General features: G+C 42.4%; 1 protein-coding gene across 1 annotated transcript; it reads right to left on the reverse strand.

Moving 5' to 3' along the window:
- Nucleotides 1-888: 888 nt before the first annotated feature.
- UBE2G2 (ubiquitin conjugating enzyme E2 G2) lies at nt 889-23,690 on the reverse strand. The gene is made up of 6 exons (XM_085311146.1): nt 23,589-23,690; nt 14,506-14,541; nt 14,372-14,417; nt 7,994-8,112; nt 4,779-4,919; nt 889-2,891 (listed from the first exon to the last, which is right to left on the reverse strand). Exons 1-6 carry the CDS (start codon nt 23,629-23,631, stop codon nt 2,779-2,781), a joined length of 498 nt encoding a protein of 165 aa, XP_085167272.1. The 5' UTR covers nt 23,632-23,690; the 3' UTR covers nt 889-2,778.

Genomic DNA, 23,690 nt, shown 5'->3' on the forward strand with positions numbered 1-23,690 from the left:
AGGAAAGGCCTGACTGCCTCTGCACAGACCCAGGTTACACGGCGCTCCTTTGAGATAATGCGCGCTGTGCACAAGGATTCACTTTTTTTATGGGATAACAATAATAAAGTTTTCTTCTTCTCTGAGTAATAACAGAGATTCTAATACACTGACTCTGGCACCCCACTGAAGCCTCTCTCTAAAGCAGAAATATTGATGGGACAATTATTAGTCCGTTAAATGCTAAATTACAGGTTTCACCAGAGCGTAGACATGGAACTCATCTGAACAGTCCTTTTTAAGATGGTTCTTGTTACCTAGACAAGGCAAATATTTGATTCGCAGCCATTTCTTTGAGATGAACTTCTATATACGTTCTGTCATCCGTAAAACTTTCTGGCTAATGTTCAGTGGTAAAAGTACTTCAGTGACTTAAAACAACTGATACAACAAAAATCACTACATGTCAATTACTTAAAAAGAAATGTATTTTTTTTAAAGCAACAGAGATTTGGGGACTATGGAAGTTCTCAGTAGGAGCTGGATATCTAATCGTCCTTCTCAAATCCAAGAGCTAATATCAGCAGATTTTGACCGATACATTCACGATTCAGCTATGGCCAAACAAGACCTTTGTTGAGAAGCTAACCTCAACATATCTATTGGCTACCTGATTTTTACCTTTTCCTTTGAAATGTCAAGTGATTGTCAGCATTTGAGACAAGATATCTGTCTAGAAAGCTTGATCAACTGTGTTAACTCTTCCATTGCTATAAAGCATCCCCAGGGTTTAACTGCATTAGAGTAAACCCCTTCACTCCTTGGGCCCAAGTCAGAACTGCACTCTCTTGACCAGTTATTTACTCATTAAAAAAAAAAAAAAAGGCAGAGAAACACATATGCATACTCTTACAAAAGGAGAAAATATAATCTCTTTATTTTCCTTATACAGACTAAATCCCACCATAAAATAAGGATGAGTGAGCATACATGAATAAAACACTCCGCACTTAAAAAAAGCCCAGTTTCGCCATGTTTGCTTAATCGATTATAAGCCATGTGGCATACAGACCTCTCCCAGCATTGCTTCCAAAAGAGGCTGTAGTGCTCCCACGAGCTATGCACCATCTACTCCAGTTCAGAAACGTTCTCAGTTTGCATATAAATGCTATATTTTCCTGTATGCCTTGAAATACTAGTTTGGTACAATACTATTTCAGAATCTTTCCGCTCCCAAATTATGTCGGGTCTCCCCCACCCTGCCTCTTGCACCAAAGCTAGAATTACTTGCACATAGAGGTAAACTCAGCAAGTTAGAGCAACACAAACTCTTCAGGGATACCGCAAGGTGGTATATGATCTGCGGCACAGGAATACGCAGCACGGATAGTAAGCCATCAAATACTGGTAAGTTCTGCACACGCATGTGCACATGAGCACCTCCATAAAACTTTCTCCACAGAATGACTCCTTCGCATGCTTCTCATTGAAAGAGAAAGCCCTTCTCAAATTTAGCTTGTTTCAAGTAGCCAACAAAGTTTGACTCCATGTACTATTGGCGTGCATGTCATTGCTTGCAATGCACTGGGGAAGACTGGGACCCAGATGAAAGATTTCGCTTGCAAAGCACAAAGGTCACCAGCAGCCTTGAAGCGGTTTTTACAAACTGACCACTGCAGCTGGTATGTCTCACCATCCTACACCCTCCACATCAGAAGCTGGCTGCAGCATTCTGCAGTTTTAAATGTGCATCTTTTCATGCTCTAAAAAGCAGAATTTGGATTTTTTTTCCGACTCCAAGTTAAATACACACGAGTAGTCGTCAAAGTGTGTTATGGTTAATTAAAAATCCAACAAGCTAGTCTTTGCTCATTCACCTGAAAAAAAGGGTGATCTGGGCTCTAATGGCAAAGGCTATCGGTGCCTAGATATCTCCACAGGATGTTGAGAACATTTTACATCCCCAAAAGTGTGAACACTTTCTCACTAGATTTTCAGGATGCAGATGATCTAGTCCACGGTGAACACGACCAAAGTGTTTTAAGAATCCAGACTTCGTATTGCACTTTCAACCCAAGGTTATACTGAGTGTCTTTATGGAATAACACAGCAGGTTTGGGAACTTTTAAGCAAACACTGACTAAGGCTCAATACGGATTCACAGTGTAATATGGGAAGATAAACCTATTCTAGACCACTAGCAAGTCATTGGCAATGACTACCTAGATCTTCTCTTAAAATTACACGGTGCAAAAATCACTTTCTACACTAAATCATTCTGATTATATCCTTGTTTTACAGCCTCTATTGCTAACCTAACTCTTCAAACAAGTTCTGACTGCAAATGCCATCTCTAACTTTCCCAGTATCATAAAATTTATAGAATTATTTTCTGCCTACCCGTGCTCTAGATGCAATGTTGCCTATACAAATGTAAAATTAATTCTTCCAGCAGATGATCTAAAACAGTTCTGCTCTCAAACAGCAGACTGACCAAAGCAGGCTCTAGATTGCAAAGTCTCCAAGCTTCCCATACCACGAAGTGAGGTAGCAACACACAGCCTTTGAAACAGGATTGCTCTCATATTTTTTCCTAGTAAAAAATCCCTTTGCCACACAATTTAGCGAGTGAACTAGAGCCTTCTCTGGAGCAGTGGCAGCAGAAAAGAAGATGGTAAATACAGGATGAACAAGAAGTAGGCCAATAGTTTTGCGAAGTTTGCCTTTTTGGTACCAGCACTGAGCACTGCTCTTTCTCAGGTGGAGAGAAATACAAAACACTGCAGTCTCTTTGGGAGCTTAAAGTCCAAGTGACTTCTGCACAATCTGCTTGGCAATTTTGTTAAATTGTTCTCTGTCTTCTCGCCACATCTTGGAGGCATCTACATTGGCTCCACTTTCATCGTTTGGCTCTGAAACGAGAAAGATGGAAAGATACGTGGGCAAGCAGGCAAGTCAGCAAGACCCCCTCACTTTTTCAATAATGCTTCTGCACAGCCACTTCCCCGTGGCTTCGGCACATCCCTCTGTTTGGGGTTATGGAAGCACCCTTAAAGGAAATCCAGTTCCTGGCTCTGCCTCCCCCAAACAGTTGTTATTTCACTGATCATGAGGATATGACAGCAAGGTAGAGTTCAGGTCAGAAACTGGTGACAGAGCAGTAAGGCTTTATTTTGTTCATACTCTCAGCAGCTGAGCCCCAGCACACACAAGGAATAACACTGTATCGCCAGCGGTGTTGTCGAGGGTTTTTAAAACTGTAAACTGCTCCCTGCAAAATATTTTTTCTATTTCTGTGGCTTTCCACACATAAAGTCCTCCCTCTCCAGGCCACCCAAACAGGCTCTGTCGCTCTTTTGGATGGCTTGTGCTATGGAAAAAAACAAAATCCTTTCATTTCTGCAACATCTCTCATCTGAGGACTTCAGAGTGCTTTGTGAAGTGCATTAAGCCCTTGTGATTCAAACGTTTAACTTTGTACAGAGGTCAGCTGAGGCATGGGGCTTATTCGGCTGTTGGTGAGCATGCAGCAGGACAACTCTCACAGGATTACACAAGTCACTAAAATTCAATGTACACTACCCATTTTGCTTCGCGCACTAGTCTGAATCCTCCACAGCCCAGTTCATGATAGACCTCTTAGGCTCATGTCTTTCTTGACACAATGCAAATAATTTGCCATTAAAAGGCATCAGTGGGGAGAAATTAGTAAGTCACTTGGTTTGGTATGCTCAGGCTTACACTATCTGCAGAGCCAGAGATAAGAGTTTGTCAGCAGCTGGAAAGAAGCGACAACTCATGTTCTGGATTAGTTCCTCCAAAAGCCATGGGAAAACAGGATGCATACTCAGAAAATGAGCACAGATGACGACCAGTCTACGTAAGGTTGTACCACAAGCCAAGTTCTCAGAGGCTGCAGGCCTAATGAAGCGCTCATATGTTCATCCAGGTGGCTTCTCAATAGTAGCTTACTATTCTGAAGCTAAAACAGTCAACATGTAGGAATCTGCTTTATTCAACTTTGTTTCTTCTAGTTTCCAAACCTTTATCACACAAGACTGATTATAAGGGATACACTCCTGTCCTCAGGTAGCTCAGTGCCTCTATCAAGAACGTGGAAAAAGACTCAAGTTACAAGGAGATGTACATGACAGATTTGATCTGAATCCTTGCTGGATTTAGGAAAGTCCTTTAAGAGCTTACTCAAGAAGTTGTTCACCACACCCATCTTCTCAAGAAGGCTTCCTCTAAATCAGAGATGGGAGAATGGGGTACCTTTCCCAGTCTGGCATACTGACAAACAGAAATGGAGGGGCTGCGAATCACAAGGGCCATGGACTCCAGTTTACCATACTGGTAAGTTCCAGCTGATAACCTTTCACTGCTAAGCTAAATATAACAGAGGTGATAATCAAAAGCTGTAAAAGACCTGTAAGAGCTAAAAAGACATCATAGCAGCTATGAAGACTGAGCACAGGTTTTGAACAGGCACAGAGCCAGCTAAACCACAGAACCCATCACTTGACCATCACCATGTACTTTGTTGCTGCTGAAAAAATAAAGTGCAGTCACTCACAAACCTGAAAATGTCTGTTTACTAATTCAGTCTTGTTATTTTTTTTCAATTATTTTCAAAGAATTAGTGTATTATTAATATTACAGCTTTAGGAACTCTGGTTGCTGCAGAGCAGAATTTAAGCAACTTTTGTCTGCTTAACAAATCAAACATCAATGAGAAGCTCTAGCTATGCCTCAAGAACTGCTACCTGAGTTACTCTTAATAGAGCACCAGTCCTTACCTGCCAGCATGCTAACGACTGACAATAGGATCTTTTCAACGCTCTGCACAGGACTCCATCGCTCAGCACTGCTCTCATATCCCATGGGATCGTCACCAGGAGCATGAAGAATAGAGATACAAACTCTCCCATCTGGGTAAACTGCACAAGAAGTAGAAAGAATTGATTGTTACTTAAAAGAAACACTTGGCCACTGCAGATTGATAGCAGAGATGAATGTTCTGACCCTGCCTTCATCCAGTTGACGTTAAATCTAGTTTTAAATGTCTTCCTCCTATGACAAGAGCACCCAGAATTGGAAATTAAAAAAAAAAAAATCTAGCAAAAACTTCCTTTATGCAATTCTCACAAACCAGGGTCATACTTCCCCAACAGAAGCCTGTCAGGAGCACTCAGATCACTTGATACTAGTGATAGGTTCCTTGAAAAAAATAAGAGATGTGGCTTGGTGGAACAAACCAAGTATTTATGCACAGACTCACAGTAGTGTGTAGTTCTGCTTAAAGCAAAAGGTAACTGTCACACAGCACCAAATGCACATTTGAGTCTTTCACTGGATTGAGCTCATGAAAAGAACCAAGCAACCTTGCAGTGCCGTAGCAGGGTGAAAAAAACGGTATGTTACAACTAATTGATTGCAATTTGAAAATTAGTGAGAGTTCACATCACTTTTTAACTCTTGCTTAAAACTCACAGCTGCATTAAATTGCAGAGAAAAAAAAGCTAAGCTACCAATTAAGGAGACAGATGTCTTCCGCTCCAACCTTTAACATCAGCAAAACATCTGCATCAGTGCAAGTCATCTCACACCCTGGACCGGCCTCCTTTGACTTGATAACGAGGCCAGAGAGAGGTTGAAGAGGCAGCACCAAAAGACAAGGGACGTCAAAATGCTGCTTTAACAAGGTGACCTAATTCAGCAATGTCCCAAGGAATTACAACTTTACCTAGTACTTTTACTGCTTCTAGTCCTCTGGTGACCAAACCCATATCATCGCCAGGAAAAACAAACAAACAAACAAAAGCAAATGACCGCTGGAAGCAGTTATGCTTGTTTCCAGATCCCTCCATTCACTCAGGTAATGTCTGTACAAGTTGGGAACATGTAAGTTTTCTGGAAAACTTTTATATTTCCACCTCCTCCTGCAGCCCCAGGCTGGGGATTGGAGCTGATCTAGCCATAGCCGGAAGAGATGAAAACAGCACATGCTGCATCAGCATTTCCCACTGCAAGTTACAAATACATCGGTAGAAGATACTTCACCTGAAAGTTACTCTAATGCTTTTATGCAGTATCTCATTTAAAACAGTTGGATCACAGTGGCATAAGACAAGACAGAAAAGGCTGATTGCAGCTAAATGCCAACACAAAACTTTTCATTAATTGCTACTTTGAAGTAATCTTCGACAAAGCACCCACTGAAATTATTATATTGTACGAGAAGAGAATTCTGTGGTGTCTCAATTATCCTATGCATAGCCCAGACATTGCAAAGGCAAGAAAGCATAGCATTTTTTTTTTCTTTTCTAAATAATTTCTTTGTAATTTCTCACAGATGCATTAAGCATTTAGGGAATGCAAGAAGCACAGCATGGTCACCATTTCTACAGCCTTTCTGAGTATAAGCAGACTATCTCAACCCCATCCAAGAAGAAAGATTTGAGTATATACTTTTGGTGATCTCAAAATTACCTTAACTCAACCTAGAGGCATGGGACTTTGAACAGCTGACTGCTGACCACCCCATGTGTTCCAGCCAATCCTGTGGAGGAAGCACCCAGGTGTAGAGATGCTCTGTAATACGTGATGGTCAGGCAGTTTGAGCTTCTCTGCACCCCATCCTGCCTGCCAATGCCACAGGCTGCTCACACAACACAGCTCCAAGCAGAGAGCTTCAAGCCAAAACCCCAGAACGAGCAAAGCAGAGTATTGCATGGACATGGATTTGCTTATGGAGAGGGGTACTGCCAAGAAGTTTGGATGACAGAGTCCAGCCACAGCAATGTGCTGATGTAGCGATATCATTTCTAGGCGCTAAGCTACACTACTGTTGACATCAGTGACGTAGGTGATGCTATGTCTTGGGCAGTTTTGCACAGCTCTACACTGCACAGTGCAGATGTGCCCCCCAGAGGAGAACAGTAAGATGGACTTGTTTGTGGATTAATTGGACAAGAATCTGTGTCAGTGATGTTTTGAGAAGGGAGAAGCAGAGGAACTTCAAGAAATGGCAAAATTCCTTGGAATTGGATGAAATAAACAGATTCTCAGCTGAGATTAAGATTTGTCTTATGCAAGTGCAGGAATGTCAGCTTGGAAGAAAACATTAGGTAAGAGGGCAGCATTTTCCTTTTATTGCCTACAATATGAATCCAGCCCGTCCAAACTGGGTGATGATAAACAATCTTTACGCAATCAGTGTTGATTTAACAGATGCAATAAGTAACACCTTTACAAAGAATGCCGCTAAGACCTACGTCAGAAAAAGAAAGCTCTAGGTTGTAAAGGAGGATATTGGGGGTTTTATCTGTTCAAAGCTCAAACTCGTTAGCCATACTCATCATTACTTTAATTCCTTCCACTCAGAAGTCTTAAGATAATATGCAGCTGAGATCCTGTCATCACCAGAATTGTAGAGAAAAGGCCAATAAAACCTTGAAGGCCTACAAATCTATCAGCTGTTTGGACAAAGCACTATTTCAGAATGATCACATCAGAGATGTAACTAAACCTCTGATCTAATGGGAAAAAGCCATGCTGCTAAGTAAAGCCGCATCCAAACTTTTGTCAATATGAACAGGTTAAAACAACACTGAACTACTTAAACATCAGTCACAGAGGAACACAGAGAAGAGCCCACCCTGACTCTACTATTTTACAAAATCTCATGGCAGGCACAAAACATTTATCTTTGGACTATTTTGGCAATAGTTCCAAGTATTCCTGGAATGATCTTAAAAGCCAATCAAATTGCTGAAGTCTTTATTAGACTGTTTATGATCTGAAGACAGATGAAGATTAACATGATAGAGAGAATGACCCTATGACAGAGTGAAACTACTGGATGGTCAAACACTCCTATGGCATACTCAAGGTCTGAAAGGAAGAGAACCACTCTTAGTATGCAATATCAGTTGTCCTACTGCAAAAGTTGTTTCTTTGTGGTGCAAAAGCAACCTGCTCCCCTTCAAATATCCTGCTGCATCGAACTTACTGTTTGGATGGAACATCTCACACGTGAACCTCATCTTCGGAGGACTTAGTGGATAGTCGAGTGGAAAACTCAGAATAGCAGGGAAAACACCATACTCAAAACAGGTGTCTTCAGGACCCCTAGAAACAGATAAAAAAGCCATTCACCAGAGTTTAAAATATTTCTTACACCTAAATTCTTGTCTAATGAGACATCTTAGGTTTGGGCTATATCATCATCTTCTCAAGAAAACAAGGAGTTAACGCACTCTTACTCTACACCTCATAAACTTAACTCTAAATATGGGGTGTGAGAGGGAAGGGAGAAATCAAAGCTTGCACACTAAATTACTAGGAAGGTCACAACACTGCTTAATTAGCAGGGTGTGTTTGGAAATAATTGGAGTATCTGGCTCCAAGGCATGTTCCAGGATTTGAGAGTCTGCACGTCAAGGGAAAGCACAGGCAGGTGTGAAACTCCTGCGTCTTTGAAGATACTGTTATGCTGCGGAGACAGAGATGTCAAATGCTGCAGCTCAAAAATAACTTTAAAATAAGGATTAGGCAAGGAGTCATCTAATTGAGCTAAGAAGATTTAAACTGCCAGTATGGAGCATAACTGCACAAACATTTATCACTATCAGATGGCAAAAACACAGCAATGTTTTGTAAAAATAAGAACACAACTCGGGCTAAAATTGTTAGATACAGGTGAAACATGTTTCTTGACAGGCTTCAAGTATTTAGTTTTCACTCCCTCAAATGCATACTGAGAACAAATGGCTTCGTCAGGGTTCTTCAGAAATATTGTCTGTGTTCGTTGTCTAGTTCAAAGCGCAATCAAGTGAGAACATAAAGACAATTATTTTACTCTCTCTACACAAAACATATTTGGAAGATGAGCAACAGAGTTTATTTGACACGACGCATTCAAACTTGATGAACCATTTGCAAGTTATAAAATAAACATCATCACCCCTGATTGGAAGGATCAGGGAACAAGCTTCATCACCAAAAATCTTAGCCAAGGAAATCTCATGTATTCAGCAGAAAGCTCTTCAAACAAGGGCTATATTCTTTGGGAAATAAAGCTTAGAAATATATACATACTTCCACTTTCCAACCCACAAACACTCTGCAGGCCAGAAAGAATATAAAATTTCTAAGGCAAATGGTCAAAGATTCCTGAGTTTGGACTTCAGGTTTTGTTGGTCTTGACTTTAAGTTGTTGATATAGTCTTAAGAGGCTCACTCTGTTAAATTCTGGGACTCGAACGACTTGGCTGGGAGAGCTCAGAGAATCATAATCACAGGTAACAAGCATTTTAAACCTGAATACTGACATTTGCATGCAAGATCACAGAAACGCATCATTGTATCGCAAGAATCAAAGCTAAACCATCCCAACCACTTTTCGCCTTTCTAGTCTTTTCCTATTTATTCTGGATTCAATTCTACATCTGAGAATAAACCCGATTAATTTTTTTCATAAGTATTTTAATGCCAGCTGCATTTTAAAGGCTTATTGTTGAACTTCTAAGAGTATGTACATACACACATTGAAAAGCTGGTGGGTGTCTAACGCTCTCTTTTGAGAGTAAACACACAGCCTTAAGGGCTCTTCTGTCAGATATGTTAACCCAACATGCTCCATTTTTAGGCCCTATATTAAGTGTAGAAACTGCTTTTGTTTTAGTTATTTGTTACTGCAGGGATCAAGTTCAAAGAAATTATTAAAGCTAATCCAAAACAGCATTTGCAACTACAAAACACTCAAAAGGACACAAAATTCAAACCTGGCAGCGTCCTTTTCAGTTCAAATAGGCTATCACCAGGGCCAAAAAGGTAAAGAACACAGCATCTTTTGTAATCGCACCACCTGTTCTGCAGAGATTTCAAAGCACTTGAGATTTTCAAACCCATATGCTGTGATCTCATCTGAGCTGCTACTTGGAGTCCAAGGTATTGAGGATTGGATTAGGATTCCTTCAAGAAAAACCCCAACTGTGTAGAAGTAAAACCTTCCCACTGAGCAAACAACACTGAGCCAACAGTCCAGCAAATTAAACAAGCATTACCTTAAGCAAAGTTTCCAGACCCCCCCAAAAGAGAAAGGATTTGCTATGACTAAGCATGAGCACATGGAAAGCACTCAGTCTCTAGACACTTGTGTCATTAACTCTGTAAGAAATATCTTGTCCTAAGGCTGCTCAATCTAAGACTCTCTTTGCATGTTTTTCTCCACATGATGCTACTCTACAAACTTAAGAAATTAAAACATTGGGGAAGGGATGTCATTTCTCCTCTAGCCGCTATACGCATGGCATTTAATGACTTGGTAGGCAATCAGGCTGTTTACTAACCACGTGCGAGATGCTAAGGATTTGCGCAAAGTCCAGGAGAGTATCCAAACAGTCCTTCACACTTAACATTTACTTCGTTTAGCCCTTTTCAGCCTAAAGGATCACAGATTTGTAGGCTTCTGCAGTTCAAGATCAGTCCTCCCAACCACCACAGATGCTCACCTACAAATGGCAATACCATAAAAACCACTCGGAAGCAGCAGGAACCGAAGGTAACGTTCAGTTAAGGGTAGGGGAAACATGAAGTAGTTGGTACTGACACATTCGGAGTACATTCTGACTCAATTCCTGCGAAAAGCGCTTTTGTCAATCTTTTTTTCCTGTTCTTGTATTTATTTCTTTCATATTCTTTATTGTTCCAAAAGACTATGACAAGGACATCTCTATGAATGCAGGAAGCTAACAAAAGGTTACCTTATTTTCATCCTGTCAATGCTATATATAAAGATGCTGAACTTGAATGCAGATAAAATCATGCTATGAAGAACTCTGTTGATAAGTGACATAACATAGAAATGAGAAATTCTGAACTCCACGGTCTAGATACTAATTATGAAGGCAGGGGAAGAAGAGGACAGTAGGTGTCTACCAAAATAGGTGGGAGAAGCAAATTGATAAGGACAGTTAATTCTATAATCACACCTTCAAGTACATTTCTAAATGGCTTCTTATTTGTAAAAGAAGCTGGAAAAGGACCAAAATCCACACTTATCAGATGCCAAAAAGGGGAATTCCATACTAAACAAACCAAAAGTCATAAGCTTATATATAGATCTAATTACCTTTCCAGAGAGGTTTTTTTGATAAGATGGTTTCAATTTATATTGTTTATTTTTCAAGCAACCTTTAAACTAATAAAGTTCTTAACAATTATTTGTTTTTGTATCTTTTGGGGACAAACTTTAATAGCAACACACACTTGCGTGAGCGAACACTTTTGAAGTTCATAAGCCTGACTAAAGAGGATAAAACCACTTGGATTTCGAATGTTAAATTCATGAGCTTGCACAACAAAACGCAGGCTGCAGACCCCACACACTGCTAATGAATTAAGTAGTATTTTCATGAACTTTTTTGATATGTTGGGACTATTTATTACCATGAACAAATCACCCTGTTGCAAAGATCTGATTTTCATAAATATACTAATTCTGCTACTGTTGGATGCCTCATCAAAAGGACACATTTTTCACCAAGCTCTAAACCTTCATGATTTAAAAAGACTACCACCACATTGCATTTTCACTTCTGGATCTAGACAAATACACATGCTTTGGGAGTATAAGAACTGCTCTATCATGCATGTCAATACAACCTTAACATTTATGCAGTATCCAGCAGTACTGCTGCAGGCAAGAACATCTGAGATACAAATTATTATTATTATTATTTTAAAAGAGATTATTTTATCTCTAAGCCAAGCTCTTACATCAATCTCTGTAACATTACCCAGCCCACTTCTGAACTGATAAATGGATGGTATCTTGAACTTCTCTCTCTTAGGTCCCATAAGTGTTCTGTTTAATATGCTCCTTATTTATCTTTTATGCTTCATCTCTCTCAAATCTGAGGTCAATCTTGCTTTAATTTCCTCATCTGCACTTCTGTTTCATTCCCAGAATCTCATACAGTACATTTGGGATTACAAAACATTCAAGAAGATTACCATAGCCAAATACAAACAAGTTATTTAGCTTGCTTTCCAAATGTACTCATTTTTATTTATAGAGTTTTGTAAAGGGATAAAAGTAACCAAACATGTTTAGGGTAAACATGTTGCTGTTGTACCACAGCTTCAAAATTTAACCAATGTTAAAACATAATTACGACACACAAACACACACACCAATACAGAAACGAAAATTAAAGTACCTCCACCCCTTAGTTCGCGCTGACGAAGACCTCAAGCTCAACACTCAGCACTTTAATGGGCTTTCAAGTTTGCAAGCTGCTCCTCTGTTGTTTAAGTTCTTGTTATGGGAAACACGGAAAAAATGTGTTCTATGTAATGCATTAAGTATAGAAGTACTTCTATGTCTCCTCCATAAAAGCTCTAATCAACCACAAAATCTCTGCTATGAGAAAGTATTGATAGACAGGAACTTCCTTCCACATTCCAAGAAATACATTAAATCCGTTGCAATTCCTAAACTCAAAGCAATGCACAGCTTTGTCAACTGAGATGCCATTCATTTGCGCTTTATAAAGTGATAACTATCCCACTGACAGAAAGAAAGCATTAGACGTTGCAGCCAACAGCTTTGGTGTTAGAGAACTACCTACCTATCCCTATGTTAAGTGTTCATCTTCAGAAGACTGAACTACCTGGAAGTCACAGCCAGTCAAAAATACTCTTGAAATAACAGTACTCTCACAGAGCAAAAAATGCAGACATACAACCTGATTATGAAAGGATAAACTGCTGCATGTCAGCAGAGGCATTTACAAACTCTTCAACACCGCTCAGCAAACAAATATTGGTAATCCAGGTCTCCTTTTACCATGGCCTAAAGTAACTCAGAGCTTCATGCTTGTAAGCTCATCCACATAGCCAGCTCGTGTGAAGCAGGGGGTATGCTGATGCTCTTGAATCGTTTGTATGCCTGCTCCCAAAAGACAAAGTTCTAGCATTTAAACAATCATCCTTTTACCACACCGAGTCTGAAAGCTTATTCTTCACCCTTAGACAACATACTTCAAGCAGACCAAACCAGCAAACCAAACTGCCAACCAAACCAAGCTAAGAAAGTTCTTCCATGCACAATAATTGAGAATCACGTAATTCAGCACTACTGGTTGAGCAGAACATCTTCCTAGATCACAGCAGATACTGTCCAAACAGGGAAACAGCCATGGCCTGCACCCAGCTCTATCCTCTGCCAGTGTCCGCAGGGGCAAGCACAGGGGCCACTTGGCCCTGATAAAAGGACAATAAACCACCACCTTTTACTACTGAATATTTGAAAAACAAGGTCCAAATGAGAGCCTCAATTAACTCTTAATAGATCATCAGCTTCAGGATAAGCTTAGTAGTCTGGAGTTTCTTGAAGCTTCTTGAACTAGTAAAACTGTGGCATTTGTATAAATTGTCAGAATTGAGTGACGCAGGTCTCTTTTTTCCACCACTGATTTAGAACTTTAATCTGTAAAAAATCATCAGCTATTTCCTGCATTCAAAATTCCCAAGGAAAGGTACATCATGAGTAAGTTAACCAAAAGAGACTTGTAAGATACTGGACAAGAAGACTGTCCAGAAGATTACTTCCTTTCAAGTTAAATCTTGCAGTGAACAATCATACTCATCAGCTCAGAAGCAGGAGGAGGAGGAGAAGGAGGAGAAGGCTTTGTAAAGATGTCTTTGCTGCCACCCCCTCACCCCAAAATACAACAACTAGTGAGCTTTATATTTGGAACCACTGCACCAGACAGTCTCTTTTCAACATCAGCTGATTCACAAAGGTTAAAGAATTTTAAAAGTTTTTAAAGACTTCTTTTTACATTTGAACACTTCGTCAGATCTATCCTCTTTCATTTTTCTAGAAGAAATCTGAATAAGTAAACTAATTTTAGTCATTGTTTTTTTTCCTCCTATCACTCATAAGCTGTATATTTTGTTCTACTTAGAACATGAGAAAACTTATTCTATATTTGCAGGTGAGCAATGTTCCCAACAAGTTTATGTAAATCTACAAACAATTTACTTTTTCCTACGCTGTTCCTACACGTAATGTATTTTAATGGAGCCCAGATGGTGATTCCTGTAAAATCTGAGTTACACATGCTGAATATTTCTTATTATAACAGCTATACAAAGCCAGCACAACAGATCACCATTCAAGCCCAGAAGTGCCTCTGTCACAGTTTAAGTTCCAAATATAATTCCTAGTCTGGGGTGCACGAGAAGTTCTTGTGCAAAGGCAGGCCAAAGTCAGTATTACGCAGAATTAAGGTTTTTTTTTTTTTAATGTTCTTATTCTCCTGAAAGCTAACCATAGACTACAAGTGCTGATTTCAGATACAAAACAGCATTAACTCACATAATCAGAGCTTCCCACTCAAAGAAGTTCTCTTCGTTCATAGGACCTGTAAGGAAAAAAACAAAACAATGTTTAAAGCTACCAGCAGGTAAGGTCAGAACTCCACAGTGCACAAACTCTGTTCTGTTCCTCACCTGCTACTATCCCTTCTGGTGGATTCAAGGTCAGTTCTGTAAAAAGAAAAACATGAAGAACATTAACACGAAGGTACCTCCAAGACCACACTTTGGCCAGCGGTTGGATTGCCGCAGCTCAGCACCAAGGCGCCAGGAGCAGACACCCATGGAGGAAAGCTCAAGAATACTGTGGGTAGAATGGCCTGTCACACTTTACTGGGCAAGATTCCACTACCAGAAGGCTCAGTTTCTCACTGCTGACAATTTAACTTTCTCATGCAAGACTTAACTTTCTAAACAAAATTATTTGGGGTCTTGTGATCTTTCAGGCTTTCAAAATGAGTTTTCCAGGAGGCAACAATTTGAAACTGGGAGGAAGGCAAGAGCAACTCTCTTTCCATAAAGCACAGGAAACGTGCTTCTCCTAAAGCACTGTGTGGCATCCGGAGGCGTAAACTCAACCACCTGGAGAGAAAGAGATTTGTATTCCTGTAAGCACTTTGCATTGATTCATCCTTGACAGCATCTTAACGCAAAAAGCGACACAAAAAGGTCAAGGAGTAGAAGTGAGAGATTTGACAAGCACCTGCACTCCTTAGATCTAATCTGACTCCCTCTGCATGGCTTGGGAAAACGTAAGAAAAAAGAGACCAAACAAACAGAGCAGTCGTGACTGCACACAGCCAGTTTCAATTAATCAACCTTCAGTTTCTGCGGGAAGCTGATATAACCCTCAAATCGTTGGCTACCATCAACTTCAGCATCAGTACCTCACTCCAAGCCTGCTGAAGTACAGCATCCTGCATGCAGACGAAATAATAACTATTCTTGTCTACTATCTAGGGTAATGACAGTTTTCCTTACTGGCAGTCTCCGGAGTCACTCGGGGTGGTAGCGTTTGAAGTTCAGCTGGGCCCAAGCCCACCAAAGATTCGGGGGCTGAACACCGTTAGACGGCTCCAAGCTGGAGGCAGGGCAGCCCACAGGCTGGGCACGAGCAGGCAGAGGTCCAACAGTTGTCAGATCAGAGGAGGTGTCAGGAATTAGGGGAACTTAAGTAAGGGCTCTGAAGCACTTACCCAGAACAGCGTTTCCCAATCCCAGCCTGTGGATGGGTAGCAACCCGAAACGCACAAAAAGCCACCGCAGAAAGCACCACACACGTTCCCACGCGTGAACACACAACCAGGAAAAATGAAAAAAAAAGTCAGGAATCAACGAGTGAAATGCCTACCCTAATTCTTACCTGGTTACAAATGAACACTGAGGGTAACGCTGCACAAAACAGTGCACAGATTCTTCTCTCAAAAGGGTTAAGTGATTTTTGGTTTTACAAAGCACTGAGATATGCTGACAGAAGAGAGATTAAAACTCTTCAGTTCATTCAGATAGCAATTAACTTTGGCACAGACCCCTCCTAATTTAAGTTTAGAAGCACAGCAACAGATTGAAGCTCAGTATCATGGTTTCAGACTACACCCCAAATATGAGAATAATGACATTAAAGAGCAAGTTTTTTCCAGCTGGATAGTTAAGTCTCTTGAACAGCTTTTCTTGGATGTCTTTTTTTTTCAAAAGAAATAGGGAGATGTTACACTTGGGAGCTCTTGGAACTATTTTGCTCCATCTTGTGGTTGTCTCTATAAAATAATCCCTCTGATATATCCCATGATTTCACTTGAAAACCTGGGAAGCACCATCATTTCAGACGTGGCCCTGGCAGAGCTATGAAGCAGCCTTCTCTGTTACCTGACATCCTCTCCTCATCACCTGCAGCTGAAAGCTAGACGAAGGGGTTTTCTTTACAGTTCTCCTCCCCTGTAGGAAACTAGGGCAATAGGAAGCAAGAGTGAAATCTCACTGAGCAGAGTCTTTAGGAAGAAGATAGAGGTTCAGTTCTCCACCTCACCTTGCTTCTCTCTCCCCTCCAAAATATGCCAAAGCAGTTTGCATCCCTGAGGGTCAGGCAAAGCAGTAACTGGGACGTGAAGGGGCACATTAGCTCTGATTTTGATTTTGAATAGTTACTAGCATACCTCATCATTTAGGAAGGAAAAACTCCTTTTACATGTGCATGGTCCCGTCCTACCCTGAGTGCAATCAGCCTAGAACAATTCAAATTGCAAGCACAGCTTTCAAGAGCCACAAAGCACAAATTGCTGGTAGTTGGCAGGGTACTACCTGCTTTAGTCTCACCAGAGCTTCCAAAGCAGAAGTCAAAATGACACAATTTTCAAAGAATGTTGAGGGAAATTAATTCAATTTTTCTTAAGCAAGCAACAACAGGCACATGATCAGAGTATCTGTTTTATCCTTTCACTGCAGGAAGATTTTAGCAAGTCATCTAGGGCCAAAGAGCTTCCTACTCTGAGCACTGGAACAGGTTGCTCGGAGAGGTTGTGGAGTCTCCTTCTCTGGAGATATTCAAGGCCCGCCTGGATGCAACCCTCTCTAACATGCTCTAGGTGACCCTGCTGAGCAGGGAGGTTGGACTAGATGATCTCCAGAGATCTCTTCCAACCTTACTGATTCTATGATTCTACTCTATCCCAGGCTCTGCAGTCATCCAGTCCTTCTATAACTTCTTATAATGTAGTAGGGCATAACAGGAGCAGATCAGTAAATCCAGTAGTCCTCCTTTCTTCACTAAATCCGGTCCAGGAGATGAAGGCCATGTCAGCTGACCTTTCTTCCCATGCTGAGCATGGACAACATCTGCCACAAGGCACTGTAAGGGAAAATGAGAGGCGATCCTGAAGCTGTAACAGTTATTCCAGAAAGATGGCCTGAACAAACTGAGAACCACTTTCTCAGATCCCCTTTTCTCCAAGGAACAAGACCAAAAGCAGGACTATGCAGAAGACTTTGGTGCTGCAGCTCCTTGCCCATGGCTGCCTGGTGAATGTTGGTCCAGGAGAAAAACCTCAGGTAAGTGGAACCTCAAAATCCTGGCGACAGCTGGAGCTGAGCTTTCAGACACAGGGGGCACTGGAAAACCAGGCGGCACTCCTGCCATGAGCTGGCACCACAACTCTGTCATCCTCACCTGAAACTCTGGGACTCCACAAGGACCAATATAGCAGCTCTGATCCTGCAGAGCATCACAACTCCCCCAGCTGCTACCACCAGTTCATTAATCTGTTTGTGCCACCACCTTCCCATGACTGAATCTTACACAGCACTAATCACCAGTGTTACAATCAACAGGATCCATGAGATTAACAGCCTCCTGATACCACCCTTTGATCATCCTTCCACGAGGTAAGCTTTCAGGCTTCTCATGGAACAAGTCTGTCGGCAGCAATGTCCTCTTAGGGACCTCTAAGAGGCGGAAGGACCAGCAGACAACAGGGACAAAGGTTCAAACTGGAAGTCAGAAAAGGGATCTTAAAAAAAAAAGCATTTGAAAGAAGGGAAATGCTGTCATGACAAGAAAAGTCTCTGTGGAATACAAAGGATCAACAGAGTCACAAGGAGGAGCTGTGGTCAGCACAAAGGAAGGCAGATAACGCACTAGGCTATGTATAAATGCTTGATGAGAATCACTTCAGGGAATCACTGGAAATCTGGGGGTTGCAGAGCTTTCTACACAGACACGTGTGTTAGGCGCACGCTGGAGGAGCCCGCAGGGATTTGGAGTAACATCTCTGACGAGCACTGCAGAGCATCTGAAGCAGAGCTGCCAGTTGCACATTCCCCACAAGGCATCTCATTTGCAGCACGGTTTTGCTGCGTGTCATCAGGAGATTTGCTTCCAAACCCAAACACAACAGAGTCCCAGCCTGTATGACAGGAGCTACACTTTAAAATAAAGCTTTGCTTTTATGCTGAGCTCAAGCAAAATGGAGAACTGGCAGTACCGAAGCACAGCGCTGCTCTCAGGAACTCGGATCAGCTTTGGGCGCACACACGGTCAGTGTCATTCCTTTCATTTCACTGCTCACTCTGGAGTCATCGCAGTCCAATTACACCTCGGCAAAAAGGAGGAGAATTGAAAACACGTCCTCTTGTTAAAGGGGTTAATTAAAAAGACTGATCACACTCTTAAAAGAGAAGATCAACACTATGCTTTCTAAAAACTGTATCGATGTGGCGTATCTCCAAGGTAACAAAACACACATGACTCGGGAAATACTAGGGGCACAGACTCACATCACTACCTGACAGGGTCCGGATTGAGATGCTGGAAAGCACCATCTTCTTCTTCCTACTCTGCATGAGATTCCCGGTTTTATTCCCGCTTCTCTGACTTAGCATCTCATTGTGAGCCCAGACAACGACACCCAAGGTAACGTGACCTTACGTAGAAGTGTGAGGTGGCCCTCCAAACGCACAGGGGAGCGCTCCCCTCCATCCTCAGCCACGCACTCCTGTTGCATCCCTCACATCCAACCTGGCAACCAAAGGGATAAATGCATCAGCAGGAAAAGCCACATCAGCAGGAAAATTGCTGACCAGCTCACTGAACCAGCCTACCCTGCCCAGGCTGCGTGTGCTGGATCTGATTGTGAAAAATCTAGCTCAGCTGTGCACCATTTATTGAAATCAGCATTTCTAAGTGAACCCTCTGTTTTAAATCCAATTTTTTACAGCCTGCTTTCATAGACTTCATGATTTAATTTATTTGGTGTTGAATTTCAGAGATTTCCTAAATGCTATGCTCAGGGAAAAAAAGAGCCTTTTCAAAGCAGTGGTTTACCAGTGACAGCTGCAGAGTCCTACTATAAACTTTCATCACTTTTTTTCCCCCCAAGGGAGAGGAGCTAATCACTCTCCATCCAGCTGGAGCTTTCTTCTAGCTCCATACAAACCCTCTACAAATGACAGGCACAGGAAGCTGAAGCACCAGATTTGGTTCTGCAGGAGGACGGTGTCCATGACTTCTCAGTATTTTTTTTGTTTAACTCTCACTGTTTTTTGCCATACTTAAATCTGATACTTTTAGTCCTACCATGTTCTCAATAATGTTAGCACTACATTGCACAGCTCAGTCACCTCTTTCCTTGCGCCAGAAAGGAAGTATTTTTCTATATAGTGCACAGAACTACAATTCTTGGATAGCTATAAATTTGACTTAGTGTTTTCAAAGTACCTGCATTTCAGATTTTTCACGTTTGAGTGACAGGATACCTTCAAGATCATGCTGCAAACTAGTGGCAAAGGTAAAAAGTGGGTTTTCATCTTCTAATTCTCACAAGCATAAGCACCTATTGAGAGACTGATTTCAGATGTTAACACTGTTAATTATTCTAAGTTTAGAATTAGTAACTAAAATGTATGCCCTAACAGCAGTCAAGTCCTGTTATTTATTCTTATCTAAATTAGTTCTGGCAGTGCATAAAAACAGATGTGAGATAGCCGAAAAAAAATCAACACACTCCAAAAATGAGTAAAAATCTAAACAAGGACAAAAAAAATCCATCTCCCCTGTTTACCTCCACACTTTTGCCCATCTTCCTTCTAGATTCTTCTCTTCTCCACAAAGAAGAGAAAATAGAGTGATTTCACAGCATCTCCCCCAAAGAAATAATACATTTGGGCTCCAACAGGTTGAAACTCCTCGTAAAGTAAAGCATCTTTCACAGAAGGTAGGAATGAACAGATCTAAATAATAACACACAGAAAATCACAGGCCAAAATAAAAAAGAAATAAAAAAAACCCACAACAAATAAGGAAAGAATTAGAGAACTGGTAATCAAAATACTCCTATCAGCAAGGTATTGATGCCAATATATTTCTGTCGCAACTCAGAATGACTAAAGGGAAGAGATAGGGAAGAAGAACAAAAATAAAATAATTGTGGGAACACATGCACACATACACACACATACATATATGTGTAAACATATCTGGTTTTAAAAGTCTTCTCAAACGCTGATTGATGTTGCTTAATCTCAGGCTGCAGTTTCACATATGCTTTAAACCAACTGATCAGCAACGCATTCAAAGGAAACACCTTCCCTTGCCTGAAGCCCAAAACTTTGGCAAAAAATTTTGTGAAGCTGTGCAGAGAAAGAGAACACAAATTCCAGCTAGCCTGGGAGGCAGCAGTCATTTTAAGCTGCCTCAGTTTCCCCACACCCATTTGCCACTGGCCACGTTATACGTACATTAGCACAAGGAGCAAGCATCTTGAGGAAGGCAGCTGAAAGTTCATGCAAAGCCGGGTCTCAGTCTGTGGTCCTGTTGCCTCATAATTAGTACACATAATAGCAAAAAAGAGGTCAAATTATCTAATTAAAGACTACGAAACATTTCATTTTTTTCCAAAATATTTGCACTGAAAAACTCTACAAGGCAGAACAACTTCTAAAGAGCTACAACTGGTCTTTCGTAGTCCACTAGGAAAGGGTTATACTTGAGGCTTGATTCCGTTTTGTAGCACAGTTAACACCCCTTAAAAGAATGTAACATAATCCTAGAATTGCACACGTAACACAGGATACTCCAGACAACAGCAGAAACTGAAAATTTAGGCTTACTCTACTTCCCTAACTCAAGTCTCCAGAAGTATTGTCCACTTAGTCATCCTGGGTTACACTCATTTTTCAAAGTGATACATTTGATCAAAGCTGGGAAATTATAAAACAAGATCACAAACAAGACGTTATCTCAGTTCACGATAAGCGTTTCACCAGCAGCTATTCAGGGATGACTCATATAATGCCTTCCTCTAGCATTAAGTCCAATTCTTTTTGATGCTACATTCCCGAACAATTCATTCGTATTAGACATTTCAATAAGATCTCAGAGCTGCTCAACAACAGCAGATCAAAAAAGCTTTCTGGGACAGAAGGGGTTTATTGAAGAGAACGGATAAAAGCAGGACCAGGTCTTTTTGCTGTCGGCTTTCAGGTCAGTGCTTCTGGATGGCGATAGAAAAATGCAGGTTTCTAGGACACAGTGTCAGCACAAGCTTAACCTGTACGATGACACAACAGGGCTTGCTCGTTCCCACAAGCAACGGCAGTCCGCGTGGCTGCGGTCTCGTGCCGGCCCCCACAAACGCCCGTGTGACGGTAACTTTAGAGACATGTGCACTGCAGAATGGGCTCAGAATACTCACAGTGCTGTGTCAGGAATCATGCATGTAGAAAAATACCCTGCTGGCTCACACAAACTGAAGGTAATTCTTCCTTCAAATGATGGTACTGTGGGAAATGATTCTTCATCCCTGGCCAACCTCAGAAGCCCTGAAAAAAATCTTCACCGAACCATGAAGCAGGAGACCAATCCTCACAATCAAATGTAATCTTTCACCTAGCAAAGACACTACCTTACAATCTGTTTTTTTTTTCTTTTCTGCTTTCTTGTCTTATATAAAAGCCATAATTTCAAAAACTGAAAACAACCAGGTAAACAAAAAAGAACTGCATTTCTTGCAAAAGGAAGTCACCTTCATACACCTTGCAAGCACATAGGTAAGGAGATTATTTGTATTAGCCTTGCAGAAAGCAGATGTGCCCCAGTGGTGGTACATTCCCCAGAGAAGCAGGAAAATAAAAGAGCCTTATTGCTCCCTCTGGTGGGATTGGCAAGAAGAATATCAGTTACTCAGCACAGCAAATTTCTCCAGCTGGGGCTCTATTAGTATGTCACATCTTAAACAGACTTTTAACAAACAAGTCTATGTCATTCATCACTGAATTCTAGCTTAAATGCTATTCCTAACTGCAGCAATTTCATTAAGCTCTCGACCAAGCATCTAACTATCTCCTAGCCAGGGAAGCCTGGCTGCATTTTGTTCTACCTGGAAAACATAACCTGGCAAAAACAAAAGAATTTGGCTACTTGCCCAGGATTTTCAGATCTCCACCATGACTGAATTCCCTATATCAAGAAATTCCAGGCACATGTCAACTGTGCATAAACTCCCTCTAGATTTCATAGCTTAAGCATTTAATACATATGCCAGCCAAGCCAAACACAGTGTGTTGGTACTACCATTCACAAACAGATTCATTGCTCAGGACAGTCTCCCACACGTGCCTGTGATTTGCAGAAACAGAGAAGAGCAAGAACAACTTGCACATGGCTGAATACATTAAAAAAAACTAAAAAAGGAAAGCCGTTTTATGCATTCTTCACTTCTCTCTTTCACACCCACACTTCAGAGATCTCAGCACCACTTAACTCCCCTACCCTGCCATGGCATCTGTATAAAGGCTGCAGGCAGAGCCCTGCTGATCCAGCAGGCCAACTGACAGGAGGCTGGCAAAGCATCAGACGGGCACAGCAAGGTGCCCCCCGGGCTACCGGACAGACAGAGGGAGAGGGCCTGTGCCCTGCTCAGGCCACGGCACAAACCTGCAGAGCTCCCTCCGCAGTAGCCAGGTTCCCAGACTTGCTTGGGATCAGGAGAGAGGCCCTGCACACTGTTTCCTCTTTGGTTTGAAGCAGGATTGTGCCAGGAGGGTGCAGCAGAGAGGTTGGGGCTGTGACTGAGGTCCTGGGCCTAGCACTACCCCTCAGTGCTGTCTGCACCCCACAGAGCTGTCTCCTTCCCTCCAGACACCCCCCCACCCTTGGTTGTCCGCTCTGCTCCCCACAGCCACCCTCCATTTGCCCCAGCCACCCCCTGGGGCTGCTCCTGCCCCTCAACCACCCCCCACCCGCAGCTAAATGCAAGGCTTGCCCCTGCCCCACAGCCAGTCCACACCCAGGGCGGTTCCCCTGCCCCACAACCACCCCCTACCCCACAGCAGTCCCCCTAGGCTGTCTCTACCGAAGCCACCTCACAGACATCCCCCTTCCCCCGAGGTGCTCCTGCCCCATAGCCACCCTCCCTAGGGGCGCTCCTGACCCCCTCCTCCCCCAACACACTCCCCCAGGCTGCTCCCGCTCCACAGCCACCCTCACTGGGACTGCTGCTGCCCCACAGCTACTCCCCACATCCAGCCGATCCCCCAGGGATGCCTGGAGAGGATCCCACAACCTCCCCCGGGCGGCCCGGGCCCCACAGCGCCCAGGGCGCCGCCGGCAGCTCGGCCCGGCCCCCGCCGCTCCCCCGACTCCTGGAGCCGGGGGCTTCGCGGCACAGCCCGAGTGTCGCGAGAGCAGCCCGGCGCCGCCGAGCCTCCTTGCCCCCCGCCGCACTCACGCTTGTACTCAGCCATGAGCCGCTTGAGCGCCGTGCCCGCCATGGTGCGGCCCGCCGCCAGCAACGCCCCGGCCCCGGCCTCTTCCGGCCGGCGCCTAGAGA

This window comes from Rhea americana, unplaced genomic scaffold, assembly GCF_003343005.1.
Source record: "Rhea americana isolate MKP2758 unplaced genomic scaffold, rheAme1 scaffold_334, whole genome shotgun sequence".
Taxonomy (NCBI): Eukaryota; Metazoa; Chordata; class Aves; order Rheiformes; family Rheidae; genus Rhea; species Rhea americana.

Bases quoted from the DNA above. Each gene is read 5' to 3' on its own strand.
- UBE2G2 (XM_085311146.1), bottom strand. From the start codon at position 23,631: ATGGCGGGCACGGCGCTCAAGCGGCTCATGGCTGAGTACAAGC. The intron at 8,113-14,371 runs GTGAGTTAATGC...ATCTGTTTCTAG, and splicing joins GAGTGGGAAGCTCTGATTAT to GGGTCCTGAAGACACCTGTT. The intron at 4,920-7,993 runs GTAAGTTCGATG...CTTCTTGTGCAG, and splicing joins TGAGATGTTCCATCCAAACA to TTTACCCAGATGGGAGAGTT.